This window comes from Eupeodes corollae, chromosome 1 (genome assembly GCF_945859685.1).
Source record: "Eupeodes corollae chromosome 1, idEupCoro1.1, whole genome shotgun sequence".
Lineage (NCBI taxonomy): Eukaryota > Metazoa > Arthropoda > Insecta > Diptera > Syrphidae > Eupeodes > Eupeodes corollae.
The window spans coordinates 57,732,458-57,751,436 of NC_079147.1; the positions used below are offsets into that span (position 1 = coordinate 57,732,458).

The following is an 18,979-nucleotide window of genomic DNA, read 5'->3' on the forward strand; positions in this document are numbered from 1 at the left end:
AGTTGAATTATTCTAACAAATTTAAAAATTACCAACAATATTTTGAACATAATGAAATAGTTTGATTGTGAAATAGTAATGTCGGAAACAATATTTTTAAAGGAAATTAGTTTGAAGTTTTAATTTTTGAAAAGATATTTGTCGAAAGTAAATGTTTACCAACTTTTAGTAATTTTTGTTTAAGTTTTTTATTTATAAAAAAAAAACTATAAAATCGATTTTTCTTAAAATTTTACCAGATGTCAAGAACGTTATTCTTCGTTGCATACAATTATTTCAGAGATATAATCATTTTTTGTTCGTTAAATATTCAAGGTGACAATTATTTCTTTTCGTCAGTTTTTTTGATTTAAAAAAAAAACGTAAATTGGTTTCTTTTTTCAAAAAAAATACGTCTTTATTCATCACGTTACAATATATTTTATAATATAAAATTTTATTCAAGGAGTAGCGTTATTGGTTCGTGAGTTATTTTGGGTTAACCAATTTTTTTAAATTGATGTAGCTCAGAAAACAATAACTACCCGTGGGAAGTTAAGAACCGCTGCGGATACAAACTAAATATTTTGATTCTTTTTTGATTCGATTGGTCATTTTAATTTTCAGCTTTGGTCATGCAAATTTTTTTTCAAGTGGCAATCTTGGTTTATAACTGTTGTGTATCTCGAAGATATGTTCATAGAGTATGATAAGAATTTGTTCGTCCCAGTATTACACTTCGCATGTATTTAACGAGGAGTTCTCGGTTATTTTATTTCAAAGTGTCTTTCGATGTTGCAATCATTATTACACGGAAACTTTTCTGATTTTTTAGTGACGTGTTGAAAATTTGAAAATGTATCTTTCATTTTAACCTTTTGAAAAACAAATAAATATAACAAAAAAAAATCAAATCAAAAATACAAAAAAGGACCCATAAGTGAATGATTTAAGCAATTTATTAGATTTAGTGTCAAAATGTCAAAAAAAATGCTATTCCTTTTATTTGTTTACTTTCTGCACGCGAAGATCTACACATAGTCAGGCCATAATCTACGAACGAACCCTCTTCTTTATCTTCAATTTATAAAATGGAAAACATTGAATATTTGTTTTGATATTTTCTTAACATATCCTCTTTAATAGAGCACCCGTGGCATGTTGGTTAGTGTGTTGGAAACAAAACGTTGTATTAAGACATTAACCGATGGAGGCAATTGACATTTACACCACACTCTTCAATAATGCACTGAATAATGCATATTATCCAGTGCATTGGAAGACGGCTGTGGTTCATTCTCTCCCGAAAAAGGGAAAGGACAACTCCAACCCATCAAATCTTCGGTCGATAAGTCTTCTTCCGAGCATCAGCAAAGTCTTCGAAAAGATCATCAATATGGCTCTGACTAAGCGGGCTGCGGACAACAAAACAATTCCGGATAAACAGTTCGGGTTCAAGTCGGGTCATGACACAATTCATGCTGCGTCTAAACTCGTTTCTGATATCCAATGGAATAAATCGAAACAACAATGCACAGGTGCTGTTCTGGTTGATTTGGAAAGGGCCTTTGACACCGTATGGTTAGGGGGTCTTTACGTAAAACTGAGCAGGCTTGGCATTAGCAAGTCATTGTTGTATATACTTTATGATATGCTTAAAAAAGGGATCTTCACGGAGAGCCATTAGCGAGCAAAAGTGTAGTGAAGTACCTCGGTATCTGGTTAGATCAGTATTTATATTTCGACAGACATATAAATGCTGCTCTGACCAGGGCCAGAGGAGCTTTCGCTCTGGCGAAACGGCTGTTTTTTAGCAGTCGGCGTGACCCCAGAGTGAAGGTAATTTGCTACATGGCCCTCATACGGCCAATGATCGTTTATGGTTGTCCTGTGTGGTTCAACGTTGCCCCTTCTCAGATGGAGAAGTTTCGGGTGTTCGAGCGGCAGTGTTTACGACGCTGTACCGGCTTATATCGAACAGCCGAGTCTTCTTATGTGCATTACTTTTCCAACGAGGTCCTATACAACGGGGCTCGAATCAACAGAATTGACAATTTCGTGATAAAACTCGTTCGAGGTCACATTGGAAGAGCTATGTCTTCGACCAACAATTTAATTTTCGGGGCGTTCTATCCGAACGACGAGTATTTTGAAAGTGCACGCTTGAGCGGCTTCATTCCTCCAGAGGCATTCCTCTTTTTAGATAGATGCGGTCTGATACAGGATAGATTTACAGTTCCGCTAATCTACCACGTCAGACGACGAACCGTGGATAGGCGCGTCCTGTACAATTGGGACGTCATAGCACAAGGCGGAGCAGAGCTCCTTCGGTTCAGTAGGGCTGTGTCCGAACGGGACCGAACTGATAGGGTGAAGCAGGAGAACCAGTTTTGGTGGCTTTAACCGGCACTTAATAGTGGGTAGTGGGGATGGGGTTCTAAGCCTTGGCCGGCTTACATACTTGTTTTTAAGTTTTAAGGTTTAGTTTTAAGTAGAATAGGCATGGTGGCACAAAAAGAAATAGAAAAAAATAATATAAAAAAAAACAAAAAAAAAATACAAAAAATAAAAAAAACATGGAACACAAAAAAAAACATGGAATAAAAAAAAAGACAACAAAATATGAAAAACTAAAATGTTAGATAGTTAGATTTGCTGCTGTGGTTGTTCTAGTTTTAAGTAGTTTATAGGTAGGATAGATAGTTTAAGTTAGCTTCAAGTTTTAAGTTTTTAAGTACAAATAAAAAAGGATCTTGATCTTAGTTTTTTTTTTTCAAAATTTTCTAATAAAAACAAAATAAATACAATTTAAATTGAAGTAAAATAGATCCTAGGGCCGAAAGGAATTAGTATTTAGTGTTATAGTTTAGACTCAAATTTGTTTTTAATATGTTTCGAGCTTTTTCAGTGCCCGCTCTATGTTCTCAGAATTAAATAACTGAACAGACGATATTCAACAAGGTTATGACTTTAAAACACTCAGGAAAACTAACAAAATATTGGTTTGGAAAGCTATTAAGATTTATACAAAACGTGTGGTATTTCATTCAGACTGAAAATAGTAATATTATAAAGTTAACCCTATGAGTCGTTACAAGCTACAGGTTGGGAGCTTAGAACGAGTATTAATTTGATAGAATCAAGAAGTATGTTTAGAGGTAAGGGTCTAACCAAGGAGGAAATAGGCCAAATTCGAGCTTACCGGGATCTCAGCAAAACCATCCATTTTATAGCCAGAAACATTAGAAGAAGTTAAAAAATTTTATGTAACTAACTCAAGGACCCAAAGAGGTATGGAAATAAAGGAACATGGGAAGAGTCAAGGAAGGCACATCATTTTAGCAAAAGCGGGCGGGTGAGAGCTGCCTTAAATTTAAGTCACAAGCTGGTAAATGCTAGTAAATTGACTGTTGCGCCTACCATTTTTGCAACAATTCACATCAAGTGGAATCGAGATTGGCATACCGAGCGTTGTCTTCTCCGATGAAAAAAAAATTATTTTGACGGGCCTGATGGATATAGCTGCTATGTCCATGATTTTAGAAAGGAAGAAATCGATTCTGGAACAAGTTTTTCAGCACTTTTCTGAATTATTTGGTGGAAAACTATCAACTTTCCGACAAGGTACTGGACCAATACGGACAACAAAAGCCTAACCTGAACATCATGGGAAACGTTTGGGGATGGCTTTCCAGAAAAGTCTACAAATTAGGACGGCTATACCAAAAAACCGATAATATAACTGAAGCCATAAAACGGGTTTGGGCCCAAATTTTGCTCAATTATTTCAAAGCACTCTATGAATCTATATACAAGTACACCACATAATTCAGAAGACAGCATCCATTAATAAAAATTATCTTATCTTAAAATAAATGACCGCTCCAACGAAAACAAGCTGATTTTTAAAAATGTTGTTTCTAAATTGTCAGGTTTTCAGGTCAGAACTATCTTTATAATGCCGTTCCATAGATAGACCGAGAATTACTTGATGGAGTTTTTATTTTGTTTTGAACTTCGCTGAGAAATTTGCCGTAAGTTAATTACGAATTTTAAAAATCTGATTTTGACTACCAATTTTTTATTAACATGTACATAGTTTTTAAAAAAGAACATAATTTAATGTCTAAATTTTCGATTTTTGAAATTTCTATTGTTTTCATAGAGCAATTATGTCCAACGAGGAAAACAAAAGAAAATAACGGCTGCTCTAGTTCCTGCAATTAGACACCGATCGTTCCGAGGCTGCCGCAAAACGTCGATTACTCAGCCGTTTGAAATGTGTTCGATGTTAATAAAGTTAAAAAAAAATAACTATAATAAAATTTTATAGTTCTTATGGAAATAACGCTTTTTTGTAGAGTTTTTGAGAGTAATGTGCCCTTAAAACCAAATATTAAATATTTATTAAAAAAATTAAACACCACCAACTTACTTTCGGTGTTTTTTTTTTAATTTAAAACTTGCAACTGAATTATTACGTTCGCAAACAAAGCATGTAATAAGGACCACATGTCGTTTAGGTCAATGTGGTTCAATTTGGGCCATAAGAAATTAGCTATCATCATTATGTAGTGCTTGCAGTTGACGATGACCGCCTAACTAACGTCGTTTTAAAAAAAGTACGGACCAATTACCTGCTCAAAATCCACACCAAACGGTAACGGCGAGGAAGAGACTACTTCGGGTTCTGCTAGACACTTTCCCGAACTGCGGCGATGTTTTCGGCTGATCTTGCGTTCCTTGAACGTACGGGTGTTGGCTGATTGTTTACTGAACTGGTCGTCTGAAATTTGGCCACCAAACGTTGAAGAGTCGACTGTGAAGGGCCACCACATTTACCATGAAAAAGGCGCAATGCTTGCGTTAACGAACACTCATTTTGATAATAAAGGTTTATCATTTGAACGTGCTTCTCAATCGTTGATATGATGATTTGGCATAAAAAACTGAATAATAAGCAAAAGATTTGACGAGGGGTACCAAAATCTACAGGCACCAATTTAAAAACCCTATATAATTTTCTTTGTTATAAATATATCCTAATTATTGATGAGTTGCCATTACTGTATTATATTATACTACATTTTTTAATATAAAATAAAATTTCTATTTTATATGTACAGGGACGAGTTTCGAACAGGTTTAAAATCTTAAGGCGAGTAAACACTTTTCTTTTTCGGATTTAACCCCACTGTTTTTGTAATTCGCCTTTTGAGTCACTATACATGGCTAAAACAAGTTTTGTTTGTTATCAAAAGTAAGACCTACCCTGCTTTGATACACTATAGGATTTGGGGTTGGTGAGAGGTTGGGTATGGACAAAACTTCATATCCAATTTGTTGTCATCTTATTCACAAACTTAGCCACCGTAATAACCACTTTTGCTAGATCTCTTCTACCGTCTCTACACTTTGCTAAAACATTGTACATATTTACGTCTATAGTATTAAGGATCTTACTTTTCAATATTAATATTTTATTATTTTATACTAATTTTCAATTGAATGTAAATTTTTCAATAAGTTGTATCAAAGATTTCAAAGCTGACATAATTGTTGATTTAGGAATGTTAATTAATATTAACTTCCCATAGGAAGTTATTGTAATGGGTCCGATTTGTTAAATTGAAAATGTTTAAATTTCTCGACGTTTAAAGGTCCCTAGAGTCGAAATAAAAGATTTTTAGAAAGACGTCTGTGCGTGCGTGTGTACGTACGTTCGTACGTCCGTACGTCCGCGACGTATTTTTCGTCGTCAATAGCTCAAGAACCAGAAGAGATATCGATTTCAAATAAATTTTGTTATACAGATAATAAAGCAGAAAGATGCAGAAAGGGCTCTCAAGAAAATTGCGTGGGTGGTTTTTTTTTACCATAACAGTTTGCAAAAAAGGTGAACATTTTGGTTAACCCTTAATATCTTACGAACCAAAAACGCTAGAGACTTGAATCAAATTTTATATAATATAATGTAAGGTGATATCAAGGAATATATTTTTTGAAAAAAATCCAACTAACAATTTTTTTTATAAATCAAAAAAACTGAAAAAAATTTGTCGTCTCCAAAATTTTACGACTAAAATATGATTTTATCTCCAAAACAATTTTGCGCAACGAAGAATAATGTTTTTGACACCTGATAAAATTTTGAGAAAAATCGAATTGACAGATTTTTTTTATAAAAAATAAAAATCTAAAAAAAACATTTCTCAAAGTTGGTAAAAATTGAATATCGATTAAAAATATCTTTTCAAAAACTTGAAATTTAGGCTTCAAATTTATTTTATCTTATAAGAAATATTGTTTTTAATATTTTGGAAAATTTTGAGAAAAATCGAATTGGCAGTTTTTTTTTAAATTGAAAACCAAAAAAAAGTTAACAAAAGTTGGTGAAAAATGATTTTTGACTCAAATATCTTTTCAAAAATTGTATATAATAGCTTCTGACTAATTTTTACTTATAAGAAATATTGTTTTCAATATAAGGACAAATTTTGAAAAAAAAAATTGACAGTTTTTTTACAAAAAATAAAAACCTAAAAAAAATTTATAAAAGTTGGTAAAAATTGATTTTCGACTCAAATATCTTTTCAAAAATTGTAGATATTGGCTTTAAACTACTTTTATCTTTCAAAAAATATTGTTCTTAACATTCAGTTAAATTTTGAAAAAAATCGAATTGACAGTTTTTTGTACAAAAATTTAAAAACCTAAAAAAAATTAAACAAAAGTTGGTAAAAATTGATCTTCGACTCAAATATCTTTTCAAAACTTTGAAATATTGGCTTCAAACTTATTTTATTTCACAGAAAATATTGTTTTCGATATTTAGTAATTTTTACATAAAAATCCAACAGTCCGTTTTGTCATAAAAAATAAATCTACATAAAATAGTACGCAAATTTGGTAAAAATTGATACGAGTACTTATAGACAAACATTTAAGCAAGACAAATCGACAGACGGGATGTGAAGTTATCAGTGTGGGTCGCTTCCTAGCCTCTTTTTATTCTTATTGTTTGTTTTTGTTAATAATGTTTTGATTTTTCAATTTGATTATAAATTAGTTCTTTACTGCATCAACTTGTGTCTTTATTAAATTATTGGAATAATTCTTATTCAAGAATTGAAGTTTCAAGCCAAACATTTGAAACTTACTTATATATTAGATAGTAGAAGACATACAATCTTGTTATTTTAGTTCTATTTAAATAATCACCCTTTAAATGAAATGTTCTTAAAATTTAGAAAATAATATTCCAAAAAAATCAATGAAATCACCAACAAAATCTAAGTCTGGCAACACTGAAACAAGAAAAAGGGAAGATTATGTCAAAATAAACCATTTTTTCGCTTGTTCTATGTGAAAAACTGAACTTTGAAAATTAATTAAAAAAAATAAATGTTTCCTCGCTCTAGAATTGCGATAATTATTACTCATTAGTGCATATCTATCAAATAAAGAAAAACGTGTGAAAATTCGTTAACGAAAGTTAAGCCCATGTAAATATTAAAATTAAAATTGGTTCAAGATATAAAAAACTTAAATACATTTACTAGTTTAAAATTAAAACTAATCGTTTTATATTTTATAAAAAAACATGGAAAGTGTATTAAAAACAGTTGATGTATGGCAGCCCTGTACACGCATTTGGTATATAAATAACTTTTTATGTACGTTTTCTCACACACACTTTGAACATTAAACGCAAACAAACAAACCGGTTGTTGAGTAAGAAAAAGAGGGTTGCTCTTGCTCTTCTGTGATGTGAACATTGTGAACTGAAACTGAACTGTGTTTCTTGCTTTGCTTGGCTGCTTGCTTGGTTGCTTTTTTGTTTGCCTACAGTTTAAATTGTGATTGTGACTTGTTTGTGTGAACTGCGGCTAAAAATCTAGAATAACATATTAATTGAATTCCATTCGAATAAACAATGCGACATCAATTGGATGGAGATGTTGAAGATTTTATTGCAGCTGTTGAAAGACGTCCACTGCTTTATAATTTCAATTTGGAAGAATTTCATAATACAAAATTAACTAGAAAATTATGGAATGAAATTGCTGCTGAATTTAATACAAGTGGTAAGTACAGAAAAGTCAAGTAACCTAAGTAACCTACTAAAACTTGAACTAACCTACAGTCTTTATCTCAATGTAAGCATGGACTTATATATAGAATTGCTTTTGTACCTATGTCGACTATGAATTAAATGCGTATAAGTATCTCTGGATGGTGTGGTGCTGGTGTTATGTATTTTGTTTTTAAGAGACAAATTTGATTAATTTTTTAAGAGAAAACTCTGCATTCATCCAAATTTAAAATTCTTCTTTGAAGATATGAACATTTTTTAATTTAATTTCTATCAAAGAATTTAGGAAACGATATAAAAGATATTTGTAACAATATTCAATATTAATTGATAAATGTATCAAAAGGTTTAATTCTAATGGGGTAAGGTACCTTAAGCACTATTCACATGAGCACGGCCAACGAATGAAGGAATATTCGTCGATTTTGACGTTTCTTTCACATGAGAGTTTTTAATTCGTCGCGAATGAAGCCACAGCCGAACACCATTCACCACCGAAACCAAAACAAGAATGATTTTTTAGGTTAAGTACGTGCGATTATTTTATTCGTTGCGAGTGTGGATAATGCGGAACGCGAATAAAGTTTGACAGTTCGTATCATGACCCCCCCCCCTCTGGGAGATAATTTGTTTGCTTTTTCGTAGGAATTCCCTTCAATTCAAAACTAATCGTATTGCGTTAATCGATATGTTCCCCATTATATTTTTAATTACTTATTTTTTTGTATATACAGTGAATCAAAAAAGTCTGCGTACAAATAAAACAAATGGAAATAGCTTACAAATTCCGCTTTATTTTAGGAATAACCTCATGAAATATGCTTCCGTGTTTTATTAAATTTTATGTATTCTTACAAAATAAAAATTAAAGCTTATAAAAAAATCACAAAAAAAGATATTTAAAAAAATTTAAAACACTAACAAAATTTGTCCCAAAAAAGTCTGCGTACGACACTGATCTTATTTAGAAACAATTGTAAAGCGCAACTTGAAATTAACTGTTATCTTGTCAATTGTCTTTTGCTGGCTTCTTTATAAAGGGTGATTTTTTTGAGGTTAGGATTTTCATGCATTAGTATTTGACAGATCACGCGGGATTTCAGACATGGTGTCAAATAGAAAGATGCTCAGTATGCTTTGACATTTCATCATGAATAGACTTACTAACGAGCAACGCTTGCAAATCATTGAATTTTATTACCAAAATCAGTGTTCGGTTCGAAATGTGTTTCGCGCTTTACGTCCGATTTATGGTCTACATAATTGACCAAGTGTGCAAACAATTAATGCGATTGTGACCAAGTTTCGCACTCAGTTTACTTTATTGGACATAAAACCAACCACACGAATGAGTTCAGTGCGTACAGAAGAGAATATTGCGTCTGTTTCTGAGAGTGTTGCTGAAGCCTGTGAAATGTCGATTCGTCGCCGTTCGCAGCAATTGGGTTTGTGTTATTCGACCACATGGAAGATTTTACGCAAAGATCTTGGTGTAAAACCGTATAAAATACAGCTCGTGCAAGAACTGAAGCCGAACGATCTGCCACAACGTCGAATTTTCAGTGAATGGGCCCTAGAAAAGTTGGCAGAAAATCCGCTTTTTTATCGACAAATTTTGTTCAGCGATGAGGCTCATTTCTGGTTGAAATAAGCAAAATTGCCGCATTTGGAGTGAAGAGCAACCAGAAGCCGTTCAAGAACTGCCCATGCATCCCGAAAAATGCACTGTTTGGTGTGGTTTGTACGCTGGTGGAATCATTGGACCGTATTTTTTCAAAGATGCTGTTGGACGCAACGTTACGGTGAATGGCGATCGCTATCGTTCAATGCTAACAAACTTTTTGTTGCCAAAAATGGAAAAACTGAACTTGGTTGACATGTGGTTTCAACAAGATGGCGCTACATGCCACACAGCTCGCGATTCTATGGCCATTTTGAGGGAAAACTTCGGAGAACAATTCATCTCAAGGAATGGACCGGTAAGTTGGCCACCAAGATCATGCGATTTGACGCCTTTAGACTATTTCGGGCTATTCCGGCCGAAATGCTCGAAAAAGTTACCCAAAATTGGACTTTCCGAATGGACCACCTAAGACGCAGCCGCGTTCAACATTTAAATGAAATTATCTTCAAAAAGTAAATGTCATGGACCAATCTAACGTTTCAAATAAAGAATCGATAAGATTTTGCAAATTTTATGCGTTTTTTTTTTTTAAAAAAGTTCTCAAGCTCTTAAAAAATCACCGTTTATAATTATCAGTTGAAAATTTGAGTTAGCAAAGCTGACAATTATTATAATTTGAGTTGATAAAGTGAAAAATAGTTGTGATAGAGCTAATTTTTAAAATGAGTCGAAAAAATTGTGAAATTCCTATGGATACCAGGTCAATTATTATTGAGCTTTACAACAAGAGGACTACATTACGAAAAATTGGTGATATTGTTCACAGAAGTCATTCTTCTGTTCAAAGAGTGGTAAAAAACTTTAAAAGTACCGGAACTTTATAAGTAAAACCACGATTAGGGCGCCCTAAAAAGGTAACCACGTGTTTAGAACACCACATACTGCAACAAGTTAAGTCGGATTCTAAAAAAAGTGCTCCCAAAATCGCGTCGGGAATTTTACGAGATTTTGATGTGAACATTAATCCAGAGGCAGTAAGAGTTGTTCTAAGAAAAAATAATTTTCATGGTAGAATCGCAAGACGGAAGCCGCACATCTCAAAAATGAACGCTAAGAAGCGTTTAGTGTTTGCAAAGGAGTGCATTAAACAACCAGACGAGTTTTGGAAAATAGTTATGTTTTGTGACCATGGTTTGGAGGAAGCCAAACCAAGAGTTTGCGAAACAAAACATTAATCCCACCATCAAACATGGTGGTAAAAGTGTGATGATATGGGGTTGTATGGGTGCACAGGGTGTTGGAAATATGCAATTTATTGATACTACAATGGATAAACATTTATACCTGGATATACTGAAAACAAACTTGCCTGAGAGTGTTCAAAAGATTGGTTTACCAAGGAATTACACGTTTGCCCAAGATAACGACCCAAAGCATAAATCATTATTGGTTCAGGAATGGCTTTTGTACCATGTCCCGATGCAACTTCACCCGCCTCCCCAGTCACCTGATCACAACCCCATAGAAAATCTATGGGAATTGATTGATCATCGTATACGCACACATAACATTACTTCGCTAGCTGTTCTTCGCTCAGTTTTGCAGGAAGAGTGGAATAAAATTATTTCCATTTGTTTTATTTGTACGCAGACTTTTTTGATTCACTGTATACACAACATTAGTATTTTACTCCCTTAAACTTTGTTGCTAAAAGTACTACTTTGAGTGAAGATTGGACCAAGAACATAATATGATATTCAGCCTAATTTCAAAAAAACAGCACAAATTCATCAACTTTTGACCAATTGACGAGCCAGTTGGGGAGGGGGTCACATGAGCCAAATAGCTTATAACAGTTAAGTTGTAAAAGTAAAGATTGCATTCAAAGATTTATTAGTAATTTAACGACATTCACCAAAAAGTGGTTTGCTGTCAAAAAAAAACTCAAATTTTGATTTTCGCTCACTTTAGAATTTCAAAAAACTTTAGTTATGCTTTATTATTTTCATAAAAATTATTTCTAAGAAAAAGAGCAAATATTCAGGTTCTTAAGAAGAAACCTTGAATAAGAGATCTTCAATTTTATATTAAGTTGCCTTTGAATTCCTTAAACTAGCCTTCAATTTTATTATTACATTTTTTTGACACACATATTAATTATTGAAGTGATTTTTATTGCGACATATAGGAACTATATAGCAAGTTTTACATTAGTAAACAATTTCAAACTAGAGTTTTTAATCAAATATGACTACGAAAAAGTGGGTACCCCGATTCCTTCCGTCTGCCTGTCTTTCCTATCCCCTACAATTGTGCTGATTGAAATTAAGATTTTTATTTTTTAGCCGATTAGGGTAAGGAGTTTTTTCATTTTATCAATACGAAAAATAACAGCAGCCCCACACAAATTTTTTGGTTCAAACATGAGATTTTTCTAAAACTTTCTTTAAATTTTGTGTTCTTAATTTGGCTTCTTTCTCCAAGAAAAACATATTTTCGTATTGCTCCAGAAGAATATCATTCATTAAACATTTATTTTGTTTTTAAAGTTTTCTTAAGAACTAATGGAACGATTTAAAAATTCTTCTCTTTCAGTGCAAGCTCTTGTCAATGATCAAATTGATGATGATTTTTTATGATCAAAAATGTATTTTTTTATTTTTAATAAAATACTAATTTTGTTTCAAAATTCGATATCTCAGAAAAGGGACAACATTTTCTGACGTAATTTAGATGTAAAATGTTCATATAGTTATAAGTTCTTTATTTAGTGCTCATACCAAAATTATTTTTAAGACAACATTTAAAATGATTTTCGAAAAAAAAGGTAAATCCTGATTTTTTGACAAATAAAATGGCATTTAAATTTTAAAGAAAAATTTATTTTGCAGGTAGGTACATTTTTAAATCTTAAAATATAGGAAATATTTTTAAACAAACTTTTTGGAAGAAATTGTCAAGTTCTTGTGACCCAGTCGTGTGTTTCATTTCTTACAAAATTGGTTTTCTGTTGAATACAAAAGATCTTACAAAATTAAATAAATCTACCTTTGAATTTGCTTTGGATGCTCTAGAACTGAGATTCAACCACGAATTTCAATAACACAAATGTCCCAAAAAAAATCAAGTGACACTTTTGTTAAATCAATGACTAAGTGAAACACATAATAAACTTTTCACATCTATTGATATAAAAGCTTTGAAACGTGTAATTTATGAGTACCACAAAACTTTTCTTCCCAACTTATTTGTTTACTCACCTTACTTTGTTTTAATTTAATTTTTTTTTAGAGAAATGATGTACTTAAACGCAACTATTTCCTTAAATTCAAGAACCAAACCTTGTCTTTTTTTTAGACATAATGTCGATCACTTCATCTGGATCCACATCAATAACTAAGTGAACAGACAGCATTGCAATTGCGCTTAGTCTTGGATGGCCCATAACGCTTCGGGATACTGTTTTGATCCTTTTCATCGTTGAAAAGGTTCTTTTAACGCTAGCTGTTGCAACTGGTAGTGTGGCCAAAATTGTAAGCAAGTAGCTTATGCTCCTGAAGTAGGTCTTGTCACAATAAAGAGGGATCCATCGATGAAATTTTTTCGCACCAGAGTATTTACTCCGCTTTAACAACTGACAAGGATATTGCATTATCGAAGTAGAGTGTTAGATTTTCCATTTCATTTACTCGATTGGCGGCAGCAAAACCTGGAAGCAGAACTTGAAACGATAGTAAAACGTCCTAGTTGACCTTAAATCTGTCAGTAAGATTTTGTTAAAGAGAATCTAGACAGGGAATAAGTATAGAAACTCTAAAATAGTTCTCTGGACATGATGTTTCTGGATTAGAGCACGTTGTTTGTTTCAAAGAAAGCCTTGGAATTGTCATGTTGACTTAAAATATATCCCTGGCAAGTTGTGATGCATATTGAAAAGCGTCTCTGGCAGTTTCTCTTATGTTCTTAAGAGAATTTAAGACTTGTTTCGGGTGATTTATTGAAGACACGAAATTTAAAGATCCATTTTGAAGGAAAATTGGTAAGGGTTAAACTAAAAAGTTTTTCGCATACCATGAATCTTATTAGAAAATCGCTTCTTTGAATTGCTGCTAACAGAGTTGATGCTTTTGAAGACATTGCCCACTTCTTGGTGGATGTTTCTTCAATACTATCTTTTCAATAAACCTTGTTTCGCAAAAGTCGTTTTTTCTGCTTTTGGTGCGTATTTTTGGATGGCGATTTGGAAAGTCTTATTTGCATTTGAATGTTTTCGGAAGAAATTAGCTATTTCGCTTACTACACCAAGACCATTACGAATCGAGGGTGTTGACATGGCATTTGGATACTGTTCCCTTATCCTACTCTGTACTCCACTTAAGTGGCCTGACATATTTGCCGCTCCGTCATAACCTTGGCCAACACACTTGTTCATATCTAGATGTAGTTCCTCACATTGCTGCAATATGGTTTTAGTCAGGTTTTCAGAAGTTTGGTCATCAACAGGAATAAAACCTACAAAATCTTCCCGAAGCACACTTTTCGTGGGCTCTCCCTTATCCTACTCTGTACTCCACTTAAGTGGCCTGACATATTTGCCGCTCCGTCATAACCTTGGCCAACACACTTGTTCATATCTAGATGTAGTTCCTCACATTGCTGCAATATGGTTTTAGTCAGGTTTTCAGAAGTTTGGTCATCAACAGGAATAAAACCTACAAAATCTTCCCGAAGCACACTTTTCGTGGGCTCTGTACAGCAGTCAACATATCGGATACATATTGAAAGTTGCTCAGTGCCAGAAACATCCATTGTTTCATCAGCCAGAATGCTAAAACAACTCGATCTTATAACTCGGTTACATATTGTTCTGGTGACAATATCAGAGCATAAATCCAAGATTTCGTTTTGGATATCTGGGCTTATATAAGTTGCATTTTTTGAACTGGTTACGATGTGGTGTTTTAAAATTCGTATCCCCAGACTTTGTCTTTTCATTTTCATTTATTTTCTTTTATTTTTAATACTTTTTTTGCACAAAATAAACCAGGTTTACTCAAACTCACTTTTAACACTTATTTCAAACACTTAAAACACTTTATTCGCACAAAATAAACCATGTTGATGCAAATTCAAACAAATTGGAATCTTTAATATATTAAACTATACCTATAAAGTCTCCTTAACATCACTCCTTTTAACTATATTATGTATAATGGCTTGATAGTCTCTTAAGATTAATGTGTATTTGTCTTTATTGAATAGTAGTACCTAAATAGTCTCCTTTTGATGAAAAAAAAGAGTCTGTTGCAACCAGATTGCTAAGAGTTATTTTTAAACACAATTCGAACTTAAATAGTATGTACTCTTATTTATACCTACTTGCGCATATAAAAATGTATTTATGCATACAGAAAAAACACGAAATCTGCCGGATAGTAGCTCTGCTTTTCTGATGTGGCGTATGATAGATAATGCACCGTCGTTTTCGACGGGTTTTCATCTAGTTTATAATATTTGTGGGATAAACATTTATTAAAGCAACATGATTTCAGAACAATATACATAAGTAGTGAGGAAATAATAAGAGAATATAGGTACAAACTTTTGTTCAAATGTGTTTTTTAAAAACCATTCTGGGGGGGGGGGTTCTTGAGCCCCTCTAGCCCCTCCCCTGGCTACGTGGCTGGTTGGCATTTTAGCAATTATTAAATCTTGTTAGCATCCTTTACAAAACATTTAAGACTATTTTTAAGCGGTGAATAAAAACTCATCTAAGTGTATGATCCCCCCCTCCCCCCTGATGAAAAGTCTTGATCCGCCCTTGCTTAAGGTTTCATTTTTCTTTAAAAATTAAATTCAATAATAATTTTTTGGATGGAAACGTTTGGGAAGCAATATACATAAGCTCAGTACTAATATTGCTTTCTTACCGTACTGTATTGATATCGCACAATTCAGTAGGTGGTCATTAACATGTGAATATGTAGTCAGCAGGGTATCGGTACCAAATGTATACCGCTTATACCAATTGGAACGATGTATGTACATATATTATTCTTCATTAGTTGCTTTTTTTGAAAAATAATAGTTTACGCAAAATTAAGCCTTTTTCAGTCATACGATACAGGGTTGCAAGTTTTTGAATTGTAACGTCATTAAGACCTAGTGCCAGATCATTCTAGTTTCAGAGTTTAATAACTCGGTTTAAGTCCTGAAACATGTTTTTCTAGTACCTAAGTCAACTCTGGTTTAAATACTGAGATGATTTTGACAGAATTGAAATATTTCTTTTAGTGTAAAAATGAAAAAATTGTTATAATGTTTAGACTGCGACTTGAGCAATGGGGATTTATACGAAATTTTATCCTTATCCGATAGTGACCGAATCATTTTAATTTAAAATTTTAAACTTCAAAATTAAAAAAAATAGGCTGGGATGCGACCCACACTGATAACTTCCCATCCCGTCTGTCGATTTGTCTTGCTTAAAAATTTGCGTAAATTTGTTTGTATGTTCTATTTTTTATGAAAAAACGGACTGTTGGATTTTTATATAAAAATTACTGAATATCGAAAACAATATTTTCTGTGAAATAAAATAAGTTCGAAGCCAATATTTCAAATTTTTGAGTAGAAAATCAATTTTTACTAACTTTTGTTAAATTTTTTTAGGTTTTTATTTTTTTATGCAAAAACAGTCAATTCGATTTTTTTCAAAATTTATTGATTGTTAACAATATTTTTGAAAGATAAAAGTAGTTTAAAGTCAATGTCTACAATTTTTGAAAAGATATTTAAGTCGAAAATCAATTTTTACCAACTTTTATTCATTTTTTTAGGTTTTTATTTTTTGTAAAAAAACTAACAATTCGATTTTTCTCAAAATGTGTCCTAATGTTGAAAACAATATTTCTTATAAGATAAAATAAGTTTGAAGCCTTAATTTCAAGTTTTTGAAAAGATATTTGAATCGATAATTGATTTTTACCAACTTTGAGTAATGTTTTTTTTTTAGATTTTTATTTTTTATTAAAAAAAACTGTCGATTCGATTTTTTTCAAAATTTTATCAGATGTAAAAAACATTATTCTTCGTTGCGAAAAATTGTTTAGGAGATGAAATCATATTTTAGTCGTTAAATTTTGGAGACGACCATTTTTTTTTCAGTTAGTTGGATTTTTTTTAAAAAAAATATACTTCTTTGATATCACGTTACAATATATTATATAAAATTTAATTCAAGCCTCTAGAAATAAAATATTTATGGTTAACCAAAATGTTCACCTTTTTTGCAAACTGCTATGGTAAAAAAAACCACCCACGCAATTTTCTTGAGAGCCCTTTCTGTATCTTTCTGCTTTATTATGTGTATAACAAAATTTAATTTGAAATCGATATCTCTTCTGGTTCTTGAGCTATGGACGGCGAAAAATACTAGTCGAACGTACGGACGTACGTACACACGCACGCACAGACGCCTTTCTAAAAATCTTTTATTTCGACTCTAGGGACCTTGAAACGTCGAGAAATGCCAAAATTTTCAATTTGACAAATCGGACCCATTACAATAACTTCCTATGGGAAGTTAAAAATCCATGCAAACTCAATATTTCTATAGCAAGAATGAAAAATTTAAGTTTGCACCCATATTTTCCAAATTGTCAAATTAAGTTTTAAATAGGCTTTAGTTTTATGACAATCCTATTAATTTTAATGAAACACTCAAAACGAGATTATTTTATTTCAAAACCAAATTACCAAAACTACTTTTCTATAAAATTTAAATTTGTTGGGTATTCCAAACAGGGGGAAATAGACCCCCTTCCTATAGTTAAAAATGCTATTCGGTAAATTTTTTGAGTTAATTATTTGCTTCTGTAAAATAATAAAATGTATTATTATTATTAAATTTTCCTATTTTTGTTTCCTTTCAGTTAATTACTGTAAAACGAAATGGGCTGTTTTACGTGTTTCATTCGCCCGCCAAATGAGAAATGAACAAACAAATGCAAAAAGAACCAATGAAAACCTAATAAATGACTGGTATCTTAAGGATAATATGTTTTTCATGAGAAAATTCATGCGCCGATGGAAAAGACGCAAATCAAGTGAAAAAGACAATAAAAGTTGCAACTATCGAAGCTCAAGAAGAGCTAAACAAGAAATAAATATACCAAAATCAATGTTAGAAATCAAAAATGAACCTTTGTTTGAAGATCAAAATGAAAGTTCAGTTAGTTTTGTAGATGATGTTCCAGAAATAAGACTAGAAGAAATGGTGAAAGTTGAAGCAGACGATGAAGATGTATACGAGATTTCATTGTTTAGTGAAACTTCCCGGAAGAGAACAACAACAGGGGATATTGGTGAAGATGAACAGTTTTTGTGTATAAATGCCAAAAGAAGATCAATAGATCCAGAAGCTAACAAAGCAGAACTTTTGTCAAGTCCTCAAAAGAACACAAAAGAAGATGAAAAAGACTTAACATCAGGAATGTCTTTGGGTTCAAATCAAAATGATGATGCAACGATGTCATTTTTTAAAAGTATCCTTCCTGATTTCAATTCATTAAATGGAAGAAGACAACGTTTGCTTAAACAAAAAATTATGTTGGAGCTAAATGTGTTACTTGACGAACAAGAAAACGAATCATAGTACACCTTAGTTCCTTAGAATAAGCTAATAATTGTTTTGTAATTTTAATAAATTAAGTTTAAATTAACTAAAATTTGTTTTAATAACTTCACTAGAAATGCTATATGCAGAGCTTTACGATACACCTTACACCAACATAGAATTGGTGTTGTCAAATTGAAATGATTCCGTGGAGCAAACGATGGAAGTAAATTGTGAATTGGGTGATAGTAAGTTAAAAGTCAGAACTTGCAGAGAAGCAACACAAGTGAAGTAATAGTTTTAATGCTTGATCATTATCATTGACCAGATTTTAAGCTAACTTATTAGTCGGTAGTATACATTGACGGCATTGTAATAATGATTTCATGGAAATTCATGGCAAAATGTTGTGAACTTATGCAATTAGGTATTAACAAGACAGAGACCTCAGATTCAATGTCAACCCACTTAAACAATTTAAACGTAATATCCGCGGTTCTAGGAATGCCCATCACTTTTTTTTTCTGCTAAGTGTGATGATTCTGATAGAGCTTTTTTATTGAACTATTGATGCTCAAGTGGAATGAACTGATTTGTTCTTTTAAATTTGTGTTTTTTTCAACTGAGAGTGTTTTGGTTTGTTTTTTCTTTAGGGAAAAAGTCT

At 32.3% G+C, this 18,979-nt stretch overlaps 1 protein-coding gene across 1 annotated transcript; it reads left to right on the plus strand.

Annotated features, from left to right (window-relative positions):
- The first annotated feature begins 7,732 nt into the window (after nt 1-7,732).
- LOC129939950 (uncharacterized) lies at nt 7,733-18,401 on the plus strand. The gene is made up of 2 exons (XM_056048148.1): nt 7,733-8,066; nt 17,633-18,401. Exons 1-2 carry the CDS (start codon nt 7,916-7,918, stop codon nt 18,352-18,354), a joined length of 873 nt encoding a protein of 290 aa, XP_055904123.1. The 5' UTR covers nt 7,733-7,915; the 3' UTR covers nt 18,355-18,401.
- The last annotated feature ends 578 nt before the right edge of the window (nt 18,402-18,979 follow it).